The sequence below is a fragment of the Medicago truncatula genome, chromosome 1 (genome assembly GCF_003473485.1).
Source record: "Medicago truncatula cultivar Jemalong A17 chromosome 1, MtrunA17r5.0-ANR, whole genome shotgun sequence".
NCBI classification, from domain to species: domain Eukaryota; kingdom Viridiplantae; phylum Streptophyta; class Magnoliopsida; order Fabales; family Fabaceae; genus Medicago; species Medicago truncatula.
In genome coordinates, this window is record NC_053042.1 from 35,506,649 (window position 1) to 35,532,346 (window position 25,698).

Sequence of the window (25,698 nt, forward strand, 5' to 3'; positions counted from 1 at the left end):
GGATAATATTGGTAAAATAACATTTAATGTTGCATTGAACTTTGAAAGTGACAGTTAAATAGAAACAAAAATTTTCTCTAAAAATGACACTTAAAAAGGAACGGAGGGAGTATATATTTTTCCATCTATTTGTTTTTTCATTTATACTGAAGTTCCCCTTGTGATCCCATTTAATAAAATATATATGTCGACACCTAAAGAAAAGAAAAAACAGGCAAATAAAATGAGGAAATATTCAGACAATGTGAAAATCAAAGGAAATGACCTTTTAGTTTCTTTCTTTACTTTTAGGGGCACATTAAAATAAATGCCCCAATGTCACTATGGAAAAAGAATTTCCCTTAAAAGTATATTATAGTCATCCCACCAACAGTCCCATAACCATACCTCTCACAAGGCCTATCATTTCAATCACATTCCACTTAACGACTTGCCTTTTTTACTATACAACTTAAATACACAACATTACAAGCTGCTTCACATATGTACATCAAAGAAAGAACAGAAGATCTCTCTTGGCAAAATCAAAATATTGTCCGCCAGTCACCAAAAATACAAAACCGCAGGCAACATTTGTTTTCTCCTTTTCCACTTAGCACCCAGCTTTCTTCACTGATTGATGCTTCACCTACAAATTGAACACATGGTATTCTTCACGCATAAAGCTTAGTTAGCTCTCTGCATGTGGTGTGGTCTCGTCTTTTCTTTGTCAACCTTGTTTGCCCTGTTTCAATCCGACCAGCATTCTTTTGTAATTTTCGCTAATTAGGAACATGAACCCGTCTTTCAACAATTGAGATCCATCAGAAGCCAATGTTAGGATTCAACAATAAAGGCTGGTCAAAAGCCAAAGTCAGCACAATTAATTATCATTCACAGGCTTCACCCCTGATTTAATGAACCTCGCAGACTCTCATCAGGCAGTGTCCAGGAAAGCAAATGCCCTCCTGAATCCCCACTTAATAACTGCTTCAGATCGATTGTGAGATGAAGAGCAGTAACCGGATGCTTATGGAACTTGAGTACCTTGCGTAGGATCAATCTGTATTCTGGCTCTTTTGCACCAAGGTTTAACACTCTGAACCCACTTGCACCTGATTTGCTGAGAGAGCTATCTGGGTCAGAGCAGTGAACCATTTGCCACACTTTGACAGCACCACTCTGATGGCCTGTTGCGTACCACTTTGTTTCCTGCCAATCAGAAAATCTACTGCTCGTCACTGAGAGAATAGAGTCAGAAGGCAGTTGTGATGTGTTGATCATTGACAGGCAATCCCCATTGATACTCCAAACCGCTAGAAGAATACCAGCTGCTGTAACAATCTCTCCAGTCAAGTCATTAACAAAAATTGCTGAAACCGGTGCTGGGAATTCTGGGAGCTGCCGTACAAATGCCATCGAGCTCAGATCCCATATAATAACTGTGCAATCATCCGATCCACTCACAATAAGCATGTAAGGCTGGCATACTTGAAGGCAAGTGACTTTGGTTGTGTGCCCACAAAGTGGCTTCTCCAACTTCAAGCGACGTAAGGCCCGGGGCCCAAATTTACTAACTCTCCAAACATTAACAAGGCCGTCATCTGCCCCAGTAACCAGAATCTGACCATCATGGCTAACACCAGCACACTGAATTTGATGACCTCCGTGTAAATTTTCATGTGTTGAAATAAGTCTATCTTGTTCATAGCTCAAAAATCGCAGGCTACGATCAGGGAAGCCCCAAGCAACATATTTGGTATATGTTCTTGGTTTAAGCAAATTGTTAATTCCTGTGATGAGAATTTTATCGTAAAGAGTGACAATTTGAGTGATAGGTGAAGAACTTTTGCGGATCTCATGCGGAACAAGATGACTGGAATGTTTAAGGGGATGGGGAGGAAGTTTTCTGTCAGTTCGCCTTTTCACGTGAGCTTTGAGGAACAGTTGCTTTGGTGTCTGACCAAAATGATTAATTTGTGCTAAAATGGATGCTTTCATGGCAGGATCTGTAACTGAATCTATGTCTACACTCCCTTCATAAGTATAATGATAGAACACATTGACTGATTCCTCAGCAGCCTGCCCATTGTACAGGAAAGTAGATATTAGGAACAGAAGAGATGAAATATTTCTGGAATCGAAAGGGCGTGAAATTAGCGCATCTGTCAAAAACAATATTCTTTTTTTTGAGAGGTTGTCAAAAACATATTTCTTGACAGGATCATCAATAAATGTGGAAATGCTTTAAAACTTTTTTATGGTGTTTGATTAAGCTTTTGAATAAAATTCAAATCAGATTTCAGATTATGTGAAGCTACTAAAAAAACTTAAATAATAACTACTTTTTTAAAATGAAAGCCTTTTTTGTTATTGCAACCAAATGAAAAATAATTATGCTCGACGTAAAGTCTTTGAAGAGCAAAAATTCAATAAAAATAAATATAAAACTAAGCAATACAATAATGAGATTCAGTAATTACGAGATCATTCAAACAAGATTGGTGACAAGAATCTGTATAGCAAAATGAAATACACACCTTCCCTCTCTGCTTATATCCAAAAATTAGGTCTATCCAGTGATGCAAATTTTCTGAGACAAAATCAGATTCAAGAGCTTCCCTATGCTTACTGATGAACTCTCGAGCGCTACCCTTCGCCCACGGAGGTAGCATAACATCCCCTACCTAATAGAAAAACGAAAGCGGTTAAATATACTAGTAACTTAACCTGCATTTTGGTTCTTGAAGACTTAAATTAGCAATAATATAGTGCACTAGTATAACCTTCTCGCCGGACTGTTTCTCTCCCAAGTCAAGATTGAATTGATTATCCAAGAACTCGGGCATATAGAAGAATTCTGGAATCAGTTCCTTCACATCAGATGTGTTTCCCTTCCCAGCGGCACTTAACCAAGTATCCCTTACACTATTGAAAAGGCGATCAGCATGGTCAAACTGGCCGCCCTGAAGCTTTTGATTCTCAATACTGAATGGTGGCAGACGGAGGAGATAGAATAGGACGATGCCAGCACTAGAATAATGAGATCCATAGTGAAACTTTGGAACTTCTGGATCATCCCAGCTATCATATCTAATAAAAAATAATAAAGTAAATGAGATGTACCAGAAGGTAAAGTATCTTACAAGATAAGGTGTCATGATTACAATATCAAGTTTTTCCATGATATAATGATAACACATTAACCAACGGTAAGTGTAGAAAACCATAAGTTTCCTGCAAATACAAAAATTGTTCTAATGCCTCCTTCCACGATATTATTGTTTATAAATTTTTTCGGTTTGTGAATGTATACAAATTTTATTTTATCGACATGCTTCAAGAAACTCATTAAAATATTTGTGCCAATAATCCCCAGGTAATAACTGCAAACAACACATCATATATAATAAAAGACAGTAGGCACCAACAAGCCAGTGATGTGAGGTTTATTAGGAGACAAGCCAATGAAGTTGCTCATAGTTTAGCTAGGGTAGCTCCATGTCATGCTAGTTTCCGTATTTTCATTCGAATTCCATCTTGTATCTCTACTCTTTTTTTAAATGAAATGCATTAAATTTTCTCGTAAAAAAAATATATAGTAAAAGACAAGTTGAAACATGCGACAAGAACTTGACATCAATTCGTACGGACCAACCTTTTTATAAATTCCTCTTCACCTTCCGGTGTCTGACAGCCCATTGGTTTATCAAGCCTACGGAATGTTTTTGGGTCAGACAAATCAAGATTTTCACTCTCATAATCTGCAAGGACCCATGGAAAGACTGGATATTGGGTAAGATCACTATATCCACGTCCTGCCAAGGTGTTGAGATGCATGAGGTATTGGAAGTTGCTTATTTCTCCATTTTGCCACCTTTTTGAAAAGGATTTTGCCATTACTTTGAAAAGACGGCTGCCCTCATTGCTTTCTTGCTTTGATGATCCAGAAATAGTTGTGTCCAGCCTGATACAATGTAGACAACAATATTAAAAAAACAAAGCAAACAAGCAATCATATGCTACAACACTAAAGCATCTAAAGAAGGAAGAGCTTGAGTGATAGCACATATTTCCAATCTTTAGATTTTATGTTACAATTCATCATCAATATTGCAGCATAAATGCCCAAGTTCCAAACCAGCAATGAAGTTAAAAGCATTATGCTACTTGCTAGAAATATAAAAAACACAAAACTGGCGACAAATATGTTGTAACAAATCAATAAAGCCAAAAGAAATAACTCTTACATGCTATTCCGTGGAAGATTCATTGCAACTAGATTTTTAAAAACTTCTTCCCTCTCTTTCTTATGGAAGACCAAAAGATCATTACATCCATCCATGCTAAATATTTCAACAGCAACGGGTCGAAGCTGGTAATCGCGCTTCAAAATCTCATGAACACTATCAAGCTTCCACATGCGCCAAGGATGGGGTAAATTTCCACTGGTATGTACTTTCTCCTTTCCCCATGCACCACCACTGTAGGCCCATGCTCTGCCACCAACCAATGATTTAGCTGTTGTGCTCCACGACAAAGTTGATTTGGATTGAAAATCTAAACTGCCATTAGCATCTTTCTTGACACCCAAAGCCTGATCGATGACTGAGAGTTCATCTTCACATTCCTTCTCCCAAAAGCAGCCGGAGTCATCAATGTAAAAGTTTTCAATCACATACAAACAGAATTCACCTATTAGGAATATACCATCATGTTTGTCAAGACCTACAACCCGTTCACAGTTATATTTAAATCTTATTTTCTCCAAAGGTTCCAGAAAAGGTCTGATTAAGTATTCACCATTATCATGCACTTCTTTATCAGACTTATCATCGGCAATCTTAAAATCATCAACTTTTACAGAAGAAGATTGCCTCGGAGATCCCATATCAGATCTTCCTAGTGTGCTTTCTTCTATTGGGACTGATACTACACTAGACTTGGCACCATGCTCAAGGGCAGAATGCAGGCTTGCTTCATTCATACTACTCGCCTTGTCTTCATTCCACTCATTCTTCTCAGAAACTGCATCTTTAACACTCTCCAACTTATCATCAAAGAAAGGTCCATACAGCTCACCATCAGAACTATTCTGTTTGCCACCATCAGTCAACAGTGGAAAATAAGATTTTGAATCGGATGCATCAGGACCATTGTCAACTATTCCTTTAGACAATTCTGGTTTCTCTAATTCAAACTGTCCATCAAGAATATTTTGTATAGTATCAATTTTAAGTTTACAGCACTCAAGTTTTTTCCGCATTCGATACGGACCTTCAATTGGACAAAGCTGCCATTCTGGCTCTTCCGTCAGAGAGGATTTACTGAGTGGAAATATCCCTCGTTCGTGCACAAGTTGCTGAAGATGGCATTGCCACTCACTCTCAGCATGCAGAATCCATCCATACTTATCTTGCCTAACAACTCTCAGCTCAGTGGACATTGCATCACGAACTAAATCTAGTGCATATCTTCGCTCATTTACCTGCTCCCAGTGCCTTAAATCTAATTTTGCAGCTTCTCGAGATTTCTTTCCCATTTCCCTCTTTCGACGACCTTCAATCCCTTTGATTCTTACTCCTGGAAACTTTGATGATCCTGCAATATACTGCACCCACATAATGCAAGCACACTGCTCCAATACCTTATTCACAATCTGTTCAGTATTCTGATACCACTCGGAAAACTCAGATAAACTTCTAGTCAATAATTTATCAAAACCACCATGAAGTACATCAAGTTGCTTCCCTTGATTAGGTTTAGAAACAAGCAAGTCTTCTAGCGCAGCCCTCCTATGTACCAGAAGATACTTGAACAAATCAATAGCAATATTCTGTACATTATGTCTTTTATCACAGAGAAGAGATACTAGATTCACGCATAGACAGCAATTAAGATCTGTATCGGTATTGCTGGGACAGAATATTATTCTTTTATGAGCAACCAATAATTGCAAGACAGTGTATATATCAATAACTGAATCATCTTGAGATGAAGTTGAGGACAGTCTCTTTTTAGGTTCCCCGAGAAAACCCAACCGCGAAAGGAGATCATCCTCCCCTATACTGACCAAAAAATTTGGGAGGAAGCAGTATAATATCATCCGATTAGTGTTCTTAAGAATTGAATGTATATAAGCCTCAAGTTGCTTACTTCCTCTTGCAATTGATAAGAGCCTCTTTCCACTAGGAGCAGCATCTTCAATTCTACCATCTTTGTTTGCTAATTGCAACATCGACAACAAGAACTCAAGAGTTTTCAGTACCCCTGAAGGTTGAGGAAAAGCACCCATGTATACACGATCCACTATCAGCCAGCACAAAGCATCCAAATTTGATGACCAGCGAATCTTATCCAACTTTTTCTCATCTTCTTCATCATCACGCAGCAGTCGCCTCTCAAGGAAGTTTATAAATCGCCCAAGGCACAGTCCTTGGAAAACTAACACAGATTCACTATCAATATATAGAGGAACACTTTCCAAGATGATCTCTATTAGCTGTGATGCTTTCACCTGCTCTGTCACAAAATCGGAAAGCACCTCTGCAATGAAATCTAACACAGCGGTAGCCCCAGCAGAGCATGGACCACCACCATATCCAGAGTCATCTATATCCAAAAGCAGCTTTGAGGTTACCGTAAAGTAAGCATTTGCAGCAGATGGCTCTTGAAAGTTAGACTTCAGGTTTGAAGTTGAATCGAAATCCCCAGCAGACATTGAAGAATTGAAGGAAGGAGTAGGAGTTAAGGGAGATTTTGCTTCATTGTGGCTTGAGCTTCCAAGCCAAGATGTCAACGCAACAACTGGTGATGAAGAAGGTGTAAGAGGAGTTCTAGAATTGGACTTTTCCGAAAAAACGGGAGAATCCAGAACAGCAAACGATGCAGAACTATGGGAATCTGTTGGCAGTTGAATGTCCAAGTTGCCTTTGATACTGTGAAAGCTAAACTCATGTGCACTAGATGAGACAGAGCCCTGATCAGCATTATCACCATCCAAGCTCTGAACAGTTTGCGTATCTTCATGAACAGATTTCTTTGACTCTGGCTCAATTACAGTAACATTTGAATCTGGCGCAGTTACAGTAACGTTATTGTCTGATTTCTCACCAACCTTAGAGTTTGCTGGTGCAGCCATATCATCAGAACTTGAACTTACCTGCCCCTGATGAAAGCTACCAACACTAATGGACGTTTTGACAGACTGATCCTGATCCAGAGGCAAACTAGAAAATGTATTTTGGGAACTGCAGGTATCATCACCATCATTGAAGGTTTTTTCTTCCGTCACTGCAGAGAGTTCTTTGGCTATTTTAACAGCATGTGCAGCCCTGGAAGCACAAAAGCTTTTGTTCAATAAAAAGGACTCATTTCATGCAATGTAATGTATGCAGCAACCTATGAATAGAGGTAAGAAATCTAAGAAGTAATGCAAAATAGATACCGAGAGGTCATCTCAAAACAAACCTTGCACAAGAAAAATACAAGTCAATGCAGCTTTCAAGAAATTCTGGACGCCTACAAACAGCAGTAAAAGGGGGGCACATCTTAGCTAGATCAACCATAAATCTTAGGACAGAAGTTGCAGCAGCAGGAGCTGATGCCTCTCCACCCATAAGGCGAGCAGCATAGGTCTTGTGCACAAGAGCTTCTCCTTGAAGTTCACCAGCCATGTCTGAATTTCCCTCTACAAGCTCAGCCACAAGGCTTGCACCAGCCTGGGAAAGATTACCAGTTTGGTGGGCAAGCATTGACTGCATGCTTACTCTATCAAAAGTAGTTTTCGCCATAGCAACCACAGAATCCAACAATTCTACAAACTTAAGTTCCGTATAATTTCCATCATTTGGCATAAGGGCATGAAAGTCCAACATACGGACCTCTGGTAACCTAGGATAAACTGGCTTGCCAAACATCAAACAGAACAAAATATAATATATATCCGGGGAATCATAGAAACTGGGGAGCACCCGAACCAAACCTTGATAACCTCCGCCGGTTCGAAATTTAAGAGCAAATGTTGGAGAGGAAGTAATACACACACCAAGTAAAGTCATCACCCATCTCATACTTGTTGGATGAACTGCTTCATCAAGAAAATATGTAATTAACTTAGAAGAAACGACTTTATGCCACTGCTCAAGCAACTCTTCCGATTTAATTGTGACTTGCAGATCAATTAGCATCTCTAGTAACATATTTCTGACAATCACATGTTTCCCCATTGACTCTCTCATAATTGGACGTTGTGGAGTCAACCCTGGTGGATCAAATGTCATTATCACAAATCTAACCACATTTTCAAGCTCAGAAGATAGAAACCCATCTTCCAAAATGACCCCAAGCAACACAACCAATTTTTCAAGGACAGGAACTTCAACATCACCCCTTTGCAATGTAACTAGTAAATGTTGGACAAGGTTGATTCGCCGCAAAATTGTAAGGTTATGATTTCTATACCAATGCATAGACACTAAGTTTTCAAGAAAACCAAGTAATGCAATTTGGATTGAAACTGAGGCTGTTACCCACAATGTCCAATCCAACAAGACGTGCTCAACCATGTCCGCATTTGACAAGACAATACAATTTGAAGTTTCTGCGGGAATATCAGTATTTTCTAGCTCAGAAATGTGACTAAATGAATCTTTTGGTACAGAAAAATCATCCATGTCTCCATGAGACCCAGCTGAAGAATTCTCATCATGAAACTTCGACAAAAAATTATCCTCAAGACTGGCTTCCTGCGGTGATACAGCGGGAGACAAGTTAATCTGGGTAATTTCAAACTTTTTGGGTTCAGAAAATGAAGCTTCACAGGCAGCAATCTGAAAAAAGATCTCAAGAGATTGCATGTCGAATAATGACATTCTGCGACGCAAAAAAAGCGCAAGCAGGTGGTATCCCCTATATGTTTGCATGTCCTTAAGATTTTGATGATTTTGGTGAAGTGCACAGGCAAGTAGAGTCAGAGCCATATGCAGCATATCTCTAGTTTCTGCAGCTTCAATAAGAGCGAGGACAAGTTCCATCCCACCAATAGGACGGATAGTCTCTCCAATTACATCTTGCTTGCAGATGTAAGTATCTCCACAGAGACGTCCAAAACGTGGAATACCTGCAACTCCAAAAATGTCAATAAAACTAATTGAAGAAACAAATTCCGACAGGAAAAAGAAACAAAAGATGTAACTTCATAAATTTAGTTACGCACCTCCAATAGGGGACGCAGCAGCTGACATAGGATCAACCAAATTGAGGACTGAAAAACTACCTGAAGATCGAATAAATTCTGTAGAAGTTCCATCAAAGGCAAAAATGAGTTTCTTCCCTGAAAGCTGTAAAGAAAGGTTTCCCAGTCTCTCCAAATCCCAGACAATTCCACTTCCATCTGCCTTTAGGTCTCCCTGCTTGCTAGTAGCATCCACTCTCTGACCAGTAGCAACCAAAGTCAAATCAGCGTCTAAAGAATCTAATATGGCCATACTACCACCACCACAGGCCTGGTTAGGTACAAATTGTAGAAGATCTGTGTCCTGGAAAAGCCCTCTATATCCTCTACCAAGTATGTACATGAAACAGATACAGCCGGGTGTAAGCACTTCCTCAAAAAGATAGCAAGAGCGTAGTTTCCATGCTAAGTCACTAACTCTCGTGTTGTTAACTGATGTCCCAATTGTGACTTGCAATGGTTTACCAGGTGGAGAGGGTGAATATCCTAACTTCCCAGTGTGCCTTAACTTCCCATTTAGATAAACATATGCAACACTAGCTTGAAACAGTCCAGCAAGAGCATTTGGTTTGCTGTGAATGACTGCAAGGTGATGCCACCTTCCTTCCTCCAGTTCTAAACCAGAAAATGATAAGACGGAAGAATTGCTGGTTGCAAGAGTAAGAATGCCATCCTCCTGGAGATAAAGTTCAGCATAGGTTGCATCATCGTTATTAGTAGCACCAACAGAAAAAATCCTTAAGATTTGTCTCTCCTGCAGTCCATTTGGGCCAGAGCGCTTCTTGGAAGGGACAACTTTAGAAGGATCGGTATCTTTTGATGGTGACTTCAAAAAATTTTGAAATTGGAACCAACAAACAAATGAATAACCAGCAGCCGGAGGCCATGATCTTTCACCCAACGAAACCTGAATGGCAGCATGCCCAATCTTGCTCATATCCATCTCCATAAATGGTGCAAGAGAGATATTTTCTGAGGACATGTCTTGCATCAAAATTAATTTTTCCATCATTTCAACAATTATATGACCAGAATTTTTCAGCCTCATTTGCATAACATATCTGATGAGCGTACGAAGTTCAGATGCAGATAGCCTAATCAACAGAAATGTATTGTAATTCAAATATTAATAGGGGAAATGAATGTATTAACTTTAGAGAGCAGCCAATAAGAATATGCACCCTACCTGTAAGAACCGAGGACTTCCACAATCTTCAATGCACGAGAGAGTAAGGAAGATGAACCCGAAAGAAAGGGGTGGATTGTATCCAGCAAAAGTTCCACACAACCTATAGATACCAGGAAAACAGTGAGCATCAAGAATAGCAAATAAAAGCAATGAAGTAAACAACGTAGAAAATACCTGTTGAGGTGAGGCTTTCGAGATTAAAGGGGCCAGCACGAGCCAGCTTTTCAATTAAGTCTAAAAGTTTTAACTGCACCATAGGAGTGAACATCAATAATGAACGAATCAAAATCTTAACAGCACCAGCATTGTAAACTCGCTCTTTATCAGGATCAATTGGACCTGACGGAGTCAATAAAAGATTCTGAGAAGACTCGTTCTCAATTGCATTTGGTTTTATCAAACCTTCTGATGCTAAGAAAGGTGGAATAACTATTTCAAGAGCAAGTTCTAACATCAACTGGATGACTTGTTTTTCATGCTCCACACAAAGTAAGCCAGACTCACACAGAAGATCAAAGAAAGTTTGTGACGATATAATTGCATGCAGCTTCATTCTATTAACAGAATTGTCAGCCACTCCAGCAGTTACAACACGCAACAAATAGGTAAAAACCTTTACGTAAAAACTCAATGAAGATTGGTCCAAGTCTCCACCATCACTTTGGAACCCATGGAGTGTTGTGAGCAATAGAGAAAAACCAGTGGCTTCACCAAAAACCTTCTGAGCAGAGTTATTAACTCCCAAGATACGCCACAGTGCTCCCATAGTGTCGCATTTTGCATCATGGGAAAGCCGGTACTGAGATCCCGAAGCACTGGTCACCATTCCGCTTTTCAAAATTTCAACCAACACGCCTAACTCCTCAGGATGAGCCTGGAAAAAGTAATAATGAGAGAAGGTAATCATCTTGATGATTTCAAGTGAGCAATAAGCAAAGTGAGTAACCTTAAAGGCCGTATGCACCCCCAAGACAAATAGCACATTCAAGGATAATATTTATCTAACTAATAGCAGTTTTGTATAAGCTAATACGCACAAACAGTCAAAATTTAAAAATTGTAAATTTTATAAAATGTGTCTACAAACCTGTGAGGTATCTTCAATTATAAGACATGACAATATTCTGAGAACCCCTGGACGATGTATATCAGACACCAAAAAAGGCAGCATGGCAGTCACACCAGTAGCAGAGCGGAATGAAGCTTGATTGGCCTCAGCTTTCTTCAACAAAGATACCATGCAGTCCCAAGCAATACCAATGGTAGCTTCAACATCAAAAATAGGAAACTTCCCTGAACCAGATTCCATAAGCTTGGGTGAAGTAATAATGACATCCTTATTGCCCATATGCTTCTTGAAGCTGCTTGAGCTAGTTTTTCTCTCTGGTAGGTTGAGGTTAACATTCTGTTGATCAGGACCTAAAATCCTGTGTTGCTTCAAATCATCTAACATAACTTCCAAAACACCAACTTCACGCAGAACTTTCTTGTACTGTTGGTCAAAGGACAAGAGTTTTACAAAGAAAGAAAGTATTGTCTGCTTCAACTCTGATGTTATTGGTTGCTGCAATAAGCAACAAAGTGAAAGTAACTCTTGCTCAGGAACACAATTTACTACAGTCACAGCATACTCAAGAATTTTCAAGATTATCTCTTGCAAAGAAGAAGGAAAACCAGCCATATTTAAGATTAAAAGCGGAACAGTGCGTAATTGTTGACACAACTTGTAGTTCTCTAAATGACCTGAAAAAATTTTGAACAGTCTATTTAATACTTCGGCCTGCAACTCCTGGTTACTGGCTTTGAGGAGAATATCTTGCAACATCTGGACTGCTTCAAGGTCCTTAATTTTATCATTGTCCTTCTCCCATAATTCATCACCAAGCCAATCACTGGATAAGGTCCGACTTTTGCTATGACCACCACCCTTGCTCTGAGAAGATTTAGAACTCTTACCTCCATATGTAGGTGGAGACTCGTCTAGCCCAGTTTGGGCTAGACTAACAAGAACATCTAACAACCTAGACAGAGTGGGTGAAAGATATTGAATGGAAGACTTTTCTTGTTCATTGAAATTTTGTCCTCTGCTATTTTGGGACCCATCTGAAGCAACATCTTTGTCTTCATCAAAAGGAATGGATTGAAAGCCCTGACTTTCTGTCATGTTGGAAAGAGTTAGTGTGAATTGAACAAGGAATTGATATCCATGGGCATTATGTATATCCTCTCGTAGTCTGACACCACCAGCCTCTGAAAAATCAAATTAAGAAATTAGAACTAGCCAGCATTAATGGGAAAAGGGAATACACTCAAGCAGCCTTTAGACAATGATACTGTTGAAAGTATATAACAATTAGAAAATTACCAGCCCTATATGACAATTCAACACACTTGAGTAACAAGTCAACAATGCCTACGGTATAAGCAGAATCTCCACAATCAGGATCAAAATCTTTCACAGCCAATAAAAGAACTTTTATCTGCATTGAGCAAAGGTGCATTAAGGGTTAATTTGAAATTCATAAAATGACTCATATGAACACTAATTTCAGATGAGGACCTGTACACCATCTAATATGATCAGTAGGTGGATATTTTCAAACATAAAATTAACTAGTTCATTAAGATCTGGACTGACTTCAATGAACCTCTAGAGTTGTCGGGTGGTAGCAAAAATTTTGCAACCTAAACTTTATTTGGTTAAGCAAGAAAAAAATTCAGTGCTGATGTTAAGTTGCTTCATGATTATGATAACTAGATATATGTTGAAGAGGAGTGCTATGGACACTCTTTTCAACACTCTCTCTAACACTCATTCTCTTATTGGATGAAACTCATGTGGGTCTCACACTTTGGAAATGGATCCCACCTAAAGTGGTGAGACCCACATGTGTTTCATCCAATAAGAGAGTGAGTGTTAAAAAGAGTGCTCCTGGCATTTCTCATATGTTGAAACATATAATATTGGTAGCTGAAGGCATGCCTGTACAAGTTCTAATCTGGTCGATTGTTAATAAAGAACTAGGCTATATAAGTTCTATTTTGTACATGCCTGTATATAGGCTGATTGCCTTGTCTTTTCTTTGAAGAGTGAACAAATTGATAAGAAAAGTAAATCAACCATTTAACAAAATGTACTGTTGTTCCTATAACTTTTGTAATCCAATTATTTTGAATTTTTATAGTTTCTCCCCAAGCCAAAATAGTAAGCACCCCAGCTACATGTTTATACTTTATACGTTTTTCTATCCTGCACTTCCCTAAAACTTTGCAGGTTCGCATTTCCAATATATAAGCAGATAGCCTTGTCTTTTCATTGAGGAGCGAATAAATTGATAAGAAAACAAAATCAACCATTTAACAGAATGTACCGATGTTCCTATAGCCTTTGTAATCCAATTATTTTGAATTTTTATAACTTTTTCCCAAGCCAAAATAGAAAGCACCCCAGCCACATGTTTATACTTCATATGTTTTTCTATCCTGCACTTCCCTAAAGCTTTGCAAGTTCACATTTCCATCATAAAACAGAATATACTTGACCTTTACATGAAAATTGCAACAACTATGGCTTTGCACACTGGCTTTCACTTAATTTTGGATTATAATGACAGAGAAAGTAACCAACGCAGATCTTTCATAACAAAATTCAAATCCTAGAACCACACAAACTCGCCCATCATTAATGTTGAACATTGTTATATGCTATTCTGCAATTAAAGTACCAAAAGCTGAACACAAACTACACTATAAACAAAGTGTAAGATCGGTTTTGTAAGACAAGTTACTTTCAAACAGTATTAAGATTTGAAAGTCAATGACATACCAGGAGATGCTTGCGGATGTATTTGGCTGTGCTTCCATTGTCATTTACCAAAAGAAGACCGAGTATCTAAAATTATATAAACAGCGGCAGCGGCACGAACATTAAACACCAGAAGCATAGGATCAGCTCAAACTACTCATCATAAACATTTATAAAATTTTCAAAATTTATTTCAACAGCAGACAAGTGAACCCCACTTTACCTGCATAGCATGTCTATGAAGTTGTATGTTGTGCAATGGAATAAGTCCTTCCTTATAACGAGAGAAAACAATCAAAGATCCCTTGGCAACCATTTGAAAAAGCAACTGAAGTGAATCATCCTCTATCAAACTCTGAGCTGCTGATGGATGGCTTGCTAGTGCTTTCATGATATGCACGACACTTCCCTCTACCTACATAAGAAAATAGATTGAAATGCAAATTTAAAAAAAATGTACAAATGGGACCTGGATTATCCCAGTTATATACTCATAATGAAATAATGTTTTTATGGTTGTCTTATATGGTGAGGGTTTGGACTCGAGCGACTTAAGATCTTATATGACAGTAACATAAGATTAAAGTCTCCCATTAGATGTTAATAAATTCATTTCATCCACAACTTGTGAAGCACAAGTTTGTCATAAACAAGGAAATGTAAAACTAATTTAAGATAAAATTGTGTGCCATCCAACATGTGCAAAAACACGAAAGAGATACACAAGGTACATATATCATGAGGAGAAAGAAACCTCAAGCCGTCGGTTTTGCCCAACACCAACATTATATTCTTTTTGTAAGACCAAACGTTCTTCGTGATCAGTAGTACTATTTGGCCTTTGAATGGTTGCATCAGGATCAAGAAGGGCATTGAGAACATGGATTAGACAGCAAAATATTCCGGAGTCGAGTAGAGATTGCTTGTCAATAGGCTGTAAAAAAATACGCAATAAAACTACGAATTAGTGTTCATGAGAAAAAATGACAAATGTATGATACTACAATCATGAAAAACTATCCAATGGTTATACAGCAACCCCAAGCAGTTACCACACTAAACAACAAAACTAATGGATTTAAACACTACAGTAAAAGAATGACAAAGATCGGAAATATTAATTAAACTGAGACTTCCATCAAACAAACAACAGATGTCAGATGGAAACACAACTGTGTTTTGTTCCTAATATGGTGACTTGGCACTAAATCTTTTAAGAAGCATACCCCAGATACAAGGATTCCCACTGACGTTAATAAATTTGCTCCGGGACTGATGTCATCCTGCACAGAAGAGTATCTATCAACAAAATTTAATTGATAAAACAAAATAAAGAGCAGCAACAATACTCATCCCAAGAAAGAAATGTCAAAGACAAACCTTTGTGACTTCAGAGAAAAACTTCAAAACTTGAGCAACATCCAAAGATCTTGTTTTACTGCTGATCTTTAACTTCTCTATATCGGTTACAAACGCTCGTCCCACAACAAAAGAGAATATATGTGTTTCAACTAACCTGTTCACCATTAATATTATTAAAAGTCGGTTAGCAAACACCAATGCCAACATGGATAACATTTTTTTCTTCAAAATATACAATCCGTGTTTTTTCAAAATTGTCAGAAAGAAATAAGACACAAACCAGATCTAAAGTTTATTTTTATGATAATGGTGTCTTTAAATCTACTATAGCAGGAATGTGACAGTTTTTTGCCTTCAATTGAAAATACCATCCATATTTTTATAAAATGCTTTTGACCTTCTGGCCCACAAAGTGCATCAACCACAGATTTAAAATTCATATTATCACCAAGAGGGCTTCCAATTTAAGTGCACAACTTTGCATATCATCATTTACACCTTCATGAATGATTATTTATCTCCAAGTGAAACAACAAGACAGATAAGAGCTTAAGTAACATTTTGCCCCATAGACAGATAAAGCAAATACACAGGAAAAACATTTTGCCTCTTACAACTTATAGTCTAATGTTGTTTAGATTATAATTCTAAATAATGGCTAGGACTTTTGAATTAAACCAAAAAACTGAACTGATCTATCGAACCGATCTGAACCTATCTGTAAAGAAATGAATTATTGATGTTAGTTTGTGAACCAACCTAGCCTTTTACACGCAATTCACTAACTGAAGCTTTAAACTCAGTTCAGAACGTTAACCGAAAGAACTGAACTGATAGAGTCAATAAACACTAATCTAACTCGAGTGAGTATTGTAACTTCACTTGCTACTGTCTCAAGCTTCGTGTTGATCAACAACAGCCTCAATACGCTTTGTGCTTCCTGGCCTTGTTCCTACATCGCTCAACATGTATTCATTATTATTGTATTTAAGCCCGATCCAATACTTTGCCTCACTTATGTTGGTCAGTGTTTATCTGATAATAATTCTTACCAACTATGATAATTGTGTTGTTTCATTTGTCATGGTCAGTATTTTTTTCCCTGTTATTTGCAATATCAGAATTCCAGCAATATAAAATTCGAAATTTTTAGTAAACACATTTTGCCTTTGGAAAAAATGGTGTTAACCAATATAAAAATATGACGTCAACAAAGCAGTAAATCACATTCAACTTCTTTGCTGAATGTGTTTCTTAATCAGTTGCAGGGACCATATCTTTCGACTATTAAAGATTAGGTAGAGTCAAGTGCTTGAACTACTTCAGCAGTAAGAATCCGTTTTTTTTTTTTTTTGAAGAGGCTAAACTAGCCCACCCAAATTGGCACCGGGGAGAATCGAACTTGAGACCTTGAGGAGGAGCACACTTCAAGGTCCCAAGCCAACACCATCAGGCCAACATAAGTGGGTTGTGAGAATCTGTTTGTTTCTCTATAAGAAAACCAGTTTGGTTTGAAATATAGAGATAAGTGCACTGAACCAAATAACTAGTTCGGTTCCGTTCAATTTTCTAGAACTACTTTTCAGATCGGTTCAGTTTTTCACAGTGAATCTAACCATGAACGGGCATACATTCACAGCAATCAAGTTGCATGTAGATTAAGGCATGTACAGAAATGCAATGAAGCTAAGGAGAAATTGTTTCCTTACATGGTAATTAACTGAGCTACATTAGCCTGCTGCTTTACTAATCTACAAAAAGCATCTATACTCCAATTCAAGGCCGCTTCTTTTTCCTGCAACAAAACGAGATTAAGCATTAGCAACTCCTAATCCCCTTAAACAATGCAGGACAGACATGCATTAGATCATCAAAGAAACCAAACAATGATACGAACCTTCTCAGAGCTGGATGACCGAAACTCTTCCCAAAATCTCTTGAAATCCAATTCCAGCTCATGTCTGTCCCTGATTTAAAGCAAAATAACTTGAGATAAGATGAACAGGTAAAAGGATTTTAGCATAGAGTAAATAGACCAATCAGTAAACCAAGGCAAGACATTTTCTACAATCCATCAATCATGCCATGTTGCAATAAAATAATTAACAATTATACAGCAGCTTGCATGTTGACTGATGAATGGATGTGTGAAAGAAATAAGTGATTTATTTTCATCATTCAAAACATTTTGTAATTTAAATCTTCTAATCAATAAACCTGACCATTATGGCGTCATAAAAGAATAAAAACAAAGAAGGATCCAAGCAAATGATCCAAAATTCAAAACCCGATTCCCTGATTGACGCACCCATGATGCAACGATTACTTACCTTGCAGTTACGCTTCCATAACCGACAAATAACTACTATATGTGCACAAGGCACCAGTTCCAAAATGGAATGTAACTACCATATTAGCAGTATATTTAGTAAAGCGAAAAACGCATTCAAAGAAATGCAGTTGGAGAATCCGACAAAATCGAAAAATCCAACTAAACATATGACCAAGTTATGGGGTTGTTAATCTAGTTCGCAACTAAAATACTAGAACGGAAGACAAATGCACCGCGAATTGTGCATAACACGGTAAAAAAAACACATAAAATCCGCATGCATACAGAGCAAGCACTCCAAATTCAACTACCGGGATTTTTCCGCCCTTTCGTTAACTAAACCTAGCTTGGAAGAAAAATATCAGCAAATGGAAACTAGCAAAGGATCATTGAACTGCAGACAAGTCTACATTTGCCCTAATCAAAATCTATTTCATCATTTTCTGGATTGAAATAACAAAAATTACAATTGCAACTTATTCTATTAATCTTTCACAAATCAAAGCCAATGCATACTCAAATCATCACAAAATTCCATCGCTAAAACCTCAATCGCATAAAAATAAAGAGGAAAATCAAGTTAAAAATAGGAAAATAAAAGCAAAAATAGATAAATATAAACCTGTTGGGAGATGAAGAAGAGCTTTGCGAAGCTGAGAAGAAGGCATTGTTGTTGATGTTATCACCACGAGAAGGAGAAACAGCAGCAGAAGTAGAAGCAGACGGTGGTTGCGACGAAGCAGACGACGATTGAGTAAAACCAACCTTCTCTTTAAAGTCTTTAAGCAAATTAACCCATTTCATCGTTCAGATCCTTCAAAAACTCTCTCATTCGATTATTCTCATCAACATTCACCAGATCCAACGATTTCCCTTCCTCCCTCCGAAAAGGGAAAAAGAAAACACCATTCAAAATCAATCAATTATCAAAAAATCAAATAAGCTGCAATAATCGCAGCTGCATAAAAACGCGTTTCGATCAAAAATGGTGAAAATGTTGACAAGTAATAAGATCGATCTACGCGATTTCGAGTTTTCTTCTTCTTCTCCGATAATTTTTTTTTTATTTTTTTAAAAAAAAATGTTTGGATGAATCTAATATTTTCAAATATTTCGGAAAATGTTTAGGGAAATTGAAGCCCTAGAATGCGGAGTGAAACTATAAGGTGGTAATAAAAATGGTGAGAGAAAGAAAAATGGTACTAGGTGAAGAAAAATAAAATAAGTGCTTAATAAAAGAAATCGCGTTTTGGACGGCCACAAGTACTTTTATGTTCTTCAATTTAATCAATTTTTTTCAATTTCGATTTCAATATTGCTTGCTTCACCCTTTGGTTCGTTCTTAGATTTTGTTAATTTAAAATGAGTCTTGTATGGTGTTATGTTATCTGAGTTTGTTTTTGTTTGCACCGAAGGTGTAACACTAACACGTCAGAGTGGGGTCCATGAATGGAGAGGGTCCACGTGGGATCCCGTGATTGAAGGAAAAACGTGAAAGCCTCTTCTCTCCCACTTTCTCTTTCTATCTCTACTAGGTTAGGGTCTTCTTTCTTTCATGCAGGACTTGGTCTGCAAAATAGGGTTGAATTGAATATTAATGGGATAGGATCATGAGATTTTAGAGCTTTAGATATTCCCTCCTCTTGACATTTGGTTGTGAAATGAGACCAGTTGTTATTGTATATTTCTATTTTTTAATTTAACTAACTAGTTGGTGTATTTGATTTTATTTTAGGGTATATTTCCTCATTTGTTTGTTTTCCTTATAGATTTGATTTCATGAAGTTTATAGAGATATTTCATCCTTTCACTTATTACATGCCCCATTTGTTCTTTCTTTTTTCATCGTTTTAAGCTTATTTTTAAGTAACATGATAATTAAAAGGGGTGTTTTGTTGTGAATTGAGATTTTTTCCGCATAATTATAGAGTTATTTTATAATCCTCGAGTCAGAGCATTGATCAAAACGCTTCTTCAAGAAATTTAATACTAAAACGGATGTTTGTTTTGTAGATTTTATTTTTTTGACGAAGCAAAACTAGGAAAATTCATTAATAACAAAATCAGTACTACATAACGGAACTTCGTCATAATTTTTAAAATATCAATATATGTAGCCACCCCTGCTACTTTAGTGTGAACCAACACACGAGTTTTTCCTTTAAAAACTCCACTTTAAGAGTTGTCAAAATAAGAAGATAAACTACTCCTAAAATTTAAAATAAGAGACCATACTCATATTGGTCGAATGGATTAAATTTTCTGCGATGTATAATAACTTTGAATCCAATTTGAATATCATCTTCATTGATCCGAGCTCAGTTTTTCGATGGATAACATATAGGAGACATAAAGCTTTCACTTCAAGCAATTTGAGTATGGGCCTAGGGTCATGAAAATGGTCTGGACCTAGGGTCAAGAAAATACAGGAGGGAGGGCTTCAGATGATTTTGAAGGCATTGGAGAAGGGGATCACTTTCACATAAATGTTGTTGCCCTTTGCTTGAACAACACCAGACAGAGTAGTAACGATTGTACTCACAACAAATACAAAGTATATGATAGTTAATACAAAATTTTATCTTGAAGAAGTATCAATTGACAAATTCATTAAATTTGATAAAACACTTTTTTTTTTTATCTCTTATCTCTATTGTGAGGTTCGTAATGGGCTCCTATAAAAAAAATGTGCATATTTATCTTTAATTTTGTTAAATGATAACAATTTAGTCATTTCCATCCATTTGTTAGTCAAAGTCAACATTTTGTTAGTATAACAAGTAAAAGAATACACTTCCTAAAAAAAGTAAAAGAATATAGATAACTCAAATATTATCTCTCTTATCTCCTCCACACACCATAGTCGTCGTCATTTTTCTTCTTGTTCTGTCGAAGAGTGGTGGTTTAAGACCAACTTATTCTCGATCTCCAAAGGTGGGCGATTTATGGTCAATTTTGACCTGCAATCACCCCTCCAAATTGTTTTTATTTCTCTTTTAGTTTAATGAGTGATTTCACATTTTTTTAGTTTTCTTTCGTTAGTTCTATGATTTCATCGTCTTAGCACGACTTTGTTTGTTTTTGTTTTTCGTATTTGTGCGACGTGTTTTTGAGATTTCACGTCTTAATAAAGTGTTTATCTGATTTAGGTTGAAAAATAAACTTTGATCAAGTGCAGATTCAATCAATGATTTTGGCGTTGTCAACGTTGCAGATCCAAAAACATAAGTCGTATGAACTATGTCGTTTGCACATTCATCCTATTTGTTTTTAGCGACTCTAAATTTGTATTGTATCAATGCATTTTGTCGGTTTAAATGAATATCATTTATTTTTGTTAAAAAAAGTAAAAGAATAATAATTACAATGAAATGAAGCCAATAATCAAATGTTAGGCAATGTATATACACTAATATTACATAATATACGTGTAATATGAATCCAGAAGCCCATGCCATTGCCAAGGTTGGTTAGATACTGACTTGAGACCTAATGTAAGGCAACTATAGAAAGAAATAGAGTAGAATAGTAAATTAATTAACGGGGCATTGTCATTTTTGACAACCTTTTGATTTTTCTTTTAGTTGAAGTAATTGTACTTAGAACGTCTCACATACTCACATCAGTTAATTTCTTGCACATTTAGATTCTTCGGATTGTGAAGATATATCTTGAATGCTAATTTCACTTAAGGGACATCTTGTTGTTCTTAGGCTTCTATTAAGCAAATTAAATAAAATTTAAATAATGGCTCTGATAGCTAAAATATGCGAAAAAATTATTAATACACTTGTTACTTTTTAAAATGAAATTCATAAAATTAAAAAGGGTTAATATTAAGAATTTCAGGTTTCAATTTAAATTTTATCACTTTATAAAATTATAAACTGTCCACTTTATTTTAGAGGGAAATCAATTTTTTTTTTAAAAAGTATGATTTTGAAGATGTTAACTTGTCCCATACGTTGGTGATTTGTCTTGAGACAAGTCTTTGACATGTTTTTGACCTAATCAAATTGGTGATTACTAGTATTTAGCAAATTGGCTGCAAGTGTTTCACTATTTTTGTATTATCCTGTTTCTAAATTGTTATAGTAATGTTTGGCTGCAACAAGTTCAAAAAATATGTGCATGACTCCGTAAATGTCTTAAACAAGCACAAAAGTAGTAATAACCAAGTCACATCACATGTTTGAACCAATCTTGTTTAATGTTTGCACTAGTTTTGGTACTCGAAGTAGGTGAAATTGAGCAAAATAAGGGTTGCTTTTAAGAATGTAGAGATCATTTCGTTCATAAAATTTGGTTGACATAGTGAGATTAATCTATACAGACTGAAGGATCAATGTTTTTATAAAACAATTAGAATCAACTTGTCCATGTTTATAATAATAGTCACATTAAGATAAAAACATTGTAAGCTTCGTAAGCAAGGAAATGGACATGTGAAAATATAAATTAATTAGTTATATATTTTCAGACGGACAAGTTGTGGAAATTACACAACTTAAAAAAGTTTGGGATTTCAAGTGGAAAAGAACAAAAGAAGTGGTTGAGATACATATGATATTGGCATTAAGAAATGAGTAGTAGTACAACCCAACAAATGTTGATGCGACTAGGGTTTGACTGAAATTTGATATTAGGCAATAAGCACATCACATTAGATACAATTCAATATATACCCCAATCACAAACGGAGATTGCTCTTTCGCCTCCAAGTGTAACACCCCGTTTTCCCAACATAAAAATTTCATAAATTAATCAGAGTGAAACACCTTAAACGGAATGTTACACTTATTTTCTTAAAAATCATAAATGGAATAATTAAATAATTATCCTTCAAATTTCAACAATGTAATAATTAAAACTTTGCAGCGGAATTAATTCAACGACAATAAAAGCTTCAACAACATGTTCCAAAATTGATACATAAAAGAATGATAAACATAGCAACAATTTCTCATCCCGTTACGTATCAGAGCCCTAAGACACTTGAGCCACCACTCCTACTAATCTTTAATACCTGCAAGTTACTCATACGAAGAGCAACATTTCCAAGCAGAAGGGGTGAGATTTCACAAAACAATAATATTAAGCATATAATTCAATAATTATATTTAACAACCTAAAATCATCATAATATTTATCATAGATAATAATATATCATATATCACGTCTTTAATAGTTCATATAAAGAATCACAGCTTCAACAACTTGGCAACTTAAACATCTTTGACTCGACAAATGCGACTCCAACTCGACTATGCAACTTAGACCTCTTATATGCATGTGGTACCAATCCATCGAGCCCCCAACATATTTGAGCGTAAATAGGCTCCTAGGGCATCAAGCCCTCAACTTTATTTGAGCGTAAATAGGCTCCCAGGGCATCAAACCCTCAACTTAAGTGAGCAAAGGCTCCAGGGCATCAAGCCCCCAACAATGAAATGCTAATGCATGGACTCGACCTCTTAAACATCTTAAATCGACAAACTCTTATATAATCCAATAATTTGGAACTTCATCATCTTAATCAACTTAGACCGACTCATGCAGCTTAGTTAAATAACAACAGCAACACAATAGTATACAAAAACAGCATGACATAATAATATCAAATGCAAGTCAACAACATCTCAGTTATTCACATATAATTCAAGTAATGCATATACAATTATATCACAATATAACAACATCAAATAATAATCAATATCTTAAAACATCATATATACATATAATACTTCATCAATCATGGACAATATTGTATTCACAACATATACATACATATACTAATTCATCAATCATAAACAATATCATACTGATAAACATATACATTCATATACTAATTCATCAATCATATTCAATTATTCACTTTGACCTACGTGCAGTAATTTGACTATAACTCAAGTTCTATAAATCCTTTTGAAGTCAAACCAACGACATTTGAAAGCTAACATTCATACCTACAACTTTCGTGTTTACACCTAAGACCAATTCGGTACCAATCAATACCAGTTTTCATTTCAAATTCGGACAAAGTTGTGCTGAAATTCATAAAAATTCACTGTGACCTACGTGCAGTAATTTGACCATAACTCAAGTTCTATAAATCGTTTTGAAGTCAAACCAACGGCATTAGAAAGCTTAAATCCATACCTATAACTTTAGTGTTTACACCTAAGACCAATTCTATACCAATCAATACCAGTTTTCAGTTCAAATTCAGACAAAGTTGTGCTGAAATTCATAAAAATTCATTGTGACCTACGTGCAGTAATTTGACCATAACTCAAGTTCTATAAATCGTTTTGACGTCAGACCAACGGTATTAGAAACCTAACATCCATACCTACAACTTTCGTGTTTACACCTAAGACCAATTATGAACCTATCAATACCATATTTCATTTCAAATTCGGGGCAGAGATGAAAAGAAAAATCAGAAAAAGCAACCCATATTATTCAACTTCACTTTCATTCAAAATCATCACTCTTACCCTAATTCTCAAATTCTCGAAAACTAAACCTACAACATATTAAATACAATTTTCACAATCACAAACTCAAGATTATTGAATGTTAGTCCCACCATTACCTTGGAATATAAAAATCGCAACTTGCTAGGTCTCTTTCCCTTCTCTTGGTTTTTTCTCCATTTTCTCCAAAATTGATCGTACGTTATGTTTTTCTAAACTAGGTCTCTCCTGTTTATAACTTTTATTTTCTATTTTATCTTATTTCTCTTTCTCCCCCAAAACTCTCTCATAACAACCCCTAAACTCAATATTCTATTCTAATATATATATATATATATATATATATATATATATATAATATAAAATATTTCTATAACAAATAACAAATATATCTCTATAACAAATATATTTCTATAACATATATATTTCTAAACCAAATAGCATATATATTATACTAATAAATACCAACATATAACATAACAAAATATCACTCATCAAAATAAATCATATAAATCACACAAATCATATAAGTATATTCTAAACTCATTAAAATAATCAAATAATTAAAAAGGGCGTTACACCAAGTTGCTCAACTTTGAAAAAAGGACGATCGAAAAATAATTTCCGATGAATTTTGTGCAAAAAAAAGTCGATTGAAAATTGTTTTTGATAGGTTTGTATAATCAGAAGATACATTCCGATAAATTAAAAGATTTTTGAGAGAACCTGAGGGTCATATACAAACATGAACCTAAAATCTTGAGCAGAATCGTGATCTCAAGTTTATTAAGTTTTATTTTTTTAGCCGAATATATAGTAGGTGAAGATTTGAGAGAATTTTTTCTGCTCACAAAAAGGTTTTTACTAATGATCATGTACAATTAGAGAAATTGAACTATGTATCATGACATTACTATGTTAAATTTTTACTACCTCGTGAACATTTACTCATGTTTTAGAAATTAAGTTTCAAAATATAGAATCTCAACTTTGTTGGTTTGAGAATGAATGTATATCCATTCCAAAAAAAATGAGTTGGAAACGTAGAACAGGTGTAATGTATTCAGAAAAAATACAGTAAGAAAAACGGAAAAGAAATGTAAGAGTAAAAAGTGCGGTGCAAATAGTAATCCCTTTTAAATTAAGTTTAAATATTGAGCCCAAGAACTTGTACTAGAGAAACTTGCGGCAAAATTACTCTTTAGGATTCCATTTTTCACTAGACATCCCAAAAAGAGAAAAATATGAATTATTGTTTCACCTTCAACGTCAGTTAACTATCGTTTCACTAACGATAGTTAAGATGGCTCCTACGGT

At 35.9% G+C, this 25,698-nt stretch overlaps 1 protein-coding gene across 1 annotated transcript; it reads right to left on the reverse strand.

The window, feature by feature from the left end:
• Positions 1–245: 245 nt before the first annotated feature.
• On the reverse strand, positions 246–19,278 carry LOC11431269 (protein SPIRRIG). The gene is made up of 19 exons (XM_003590521.4): positions 18,525–19,278; positions 17,468–17,537; positions 17,280–17,365; positions 15,589–15,724; positions 15,435–15,491; positions 14,963–15,142; positions 14,432–14,623; positions 14,230–14,295; positions 12,769–12,883; positions 11,491–12,653; positions 10,578–11,277; positions 10,401–10,503; positions 9,197–10,308; positions 7,450–9,100; positions 4,230–7,313; positions 3,638–3,946; positions 2,766–3,072; positions 2,520–2,666; positions 246–2,061 (listed from the first exon to the last, which is right to left on the reverse strand). The coding sequence occupies exons 1-19, from the start codon at positions 18,704–18,706 to the stop codon at positions 883–885; spliced, it is 10,839 nt and encodes a 3,612-aa protein (XP_003590569.2). The 5' UTR covers positions 18,707–19,278; the 3' UTR covers positions 246–882.
• Positions 19,279–25,698: the final 6,420 nt, after the last annotated feature.

Bases quoted from the DNA above. Each gene is read 5' to 3' on its own strand.
- LOC11431269 (XM_003590521.4), bottom strand. From the start codon at position 18,706: ATGAAATGGGTTAATTTGCTTAAAGACTTTAAAGAGAAGGTTGGTTTT. The intron at 17,538-18,524 runs GTTTATATTTAT...GCTTTAAATCAG, and splicing joins TCTTCTTCATCTCCCAACAG to GGACAGACATGAGCTGGAAT. The intron at 15,143-15,434 runs GTATGCTTCTTA...ATTTTTTTACAG, and splicing joins TGGGAATCCTTGTATCTGGG to CCTATTGACAAGCAATCTCT.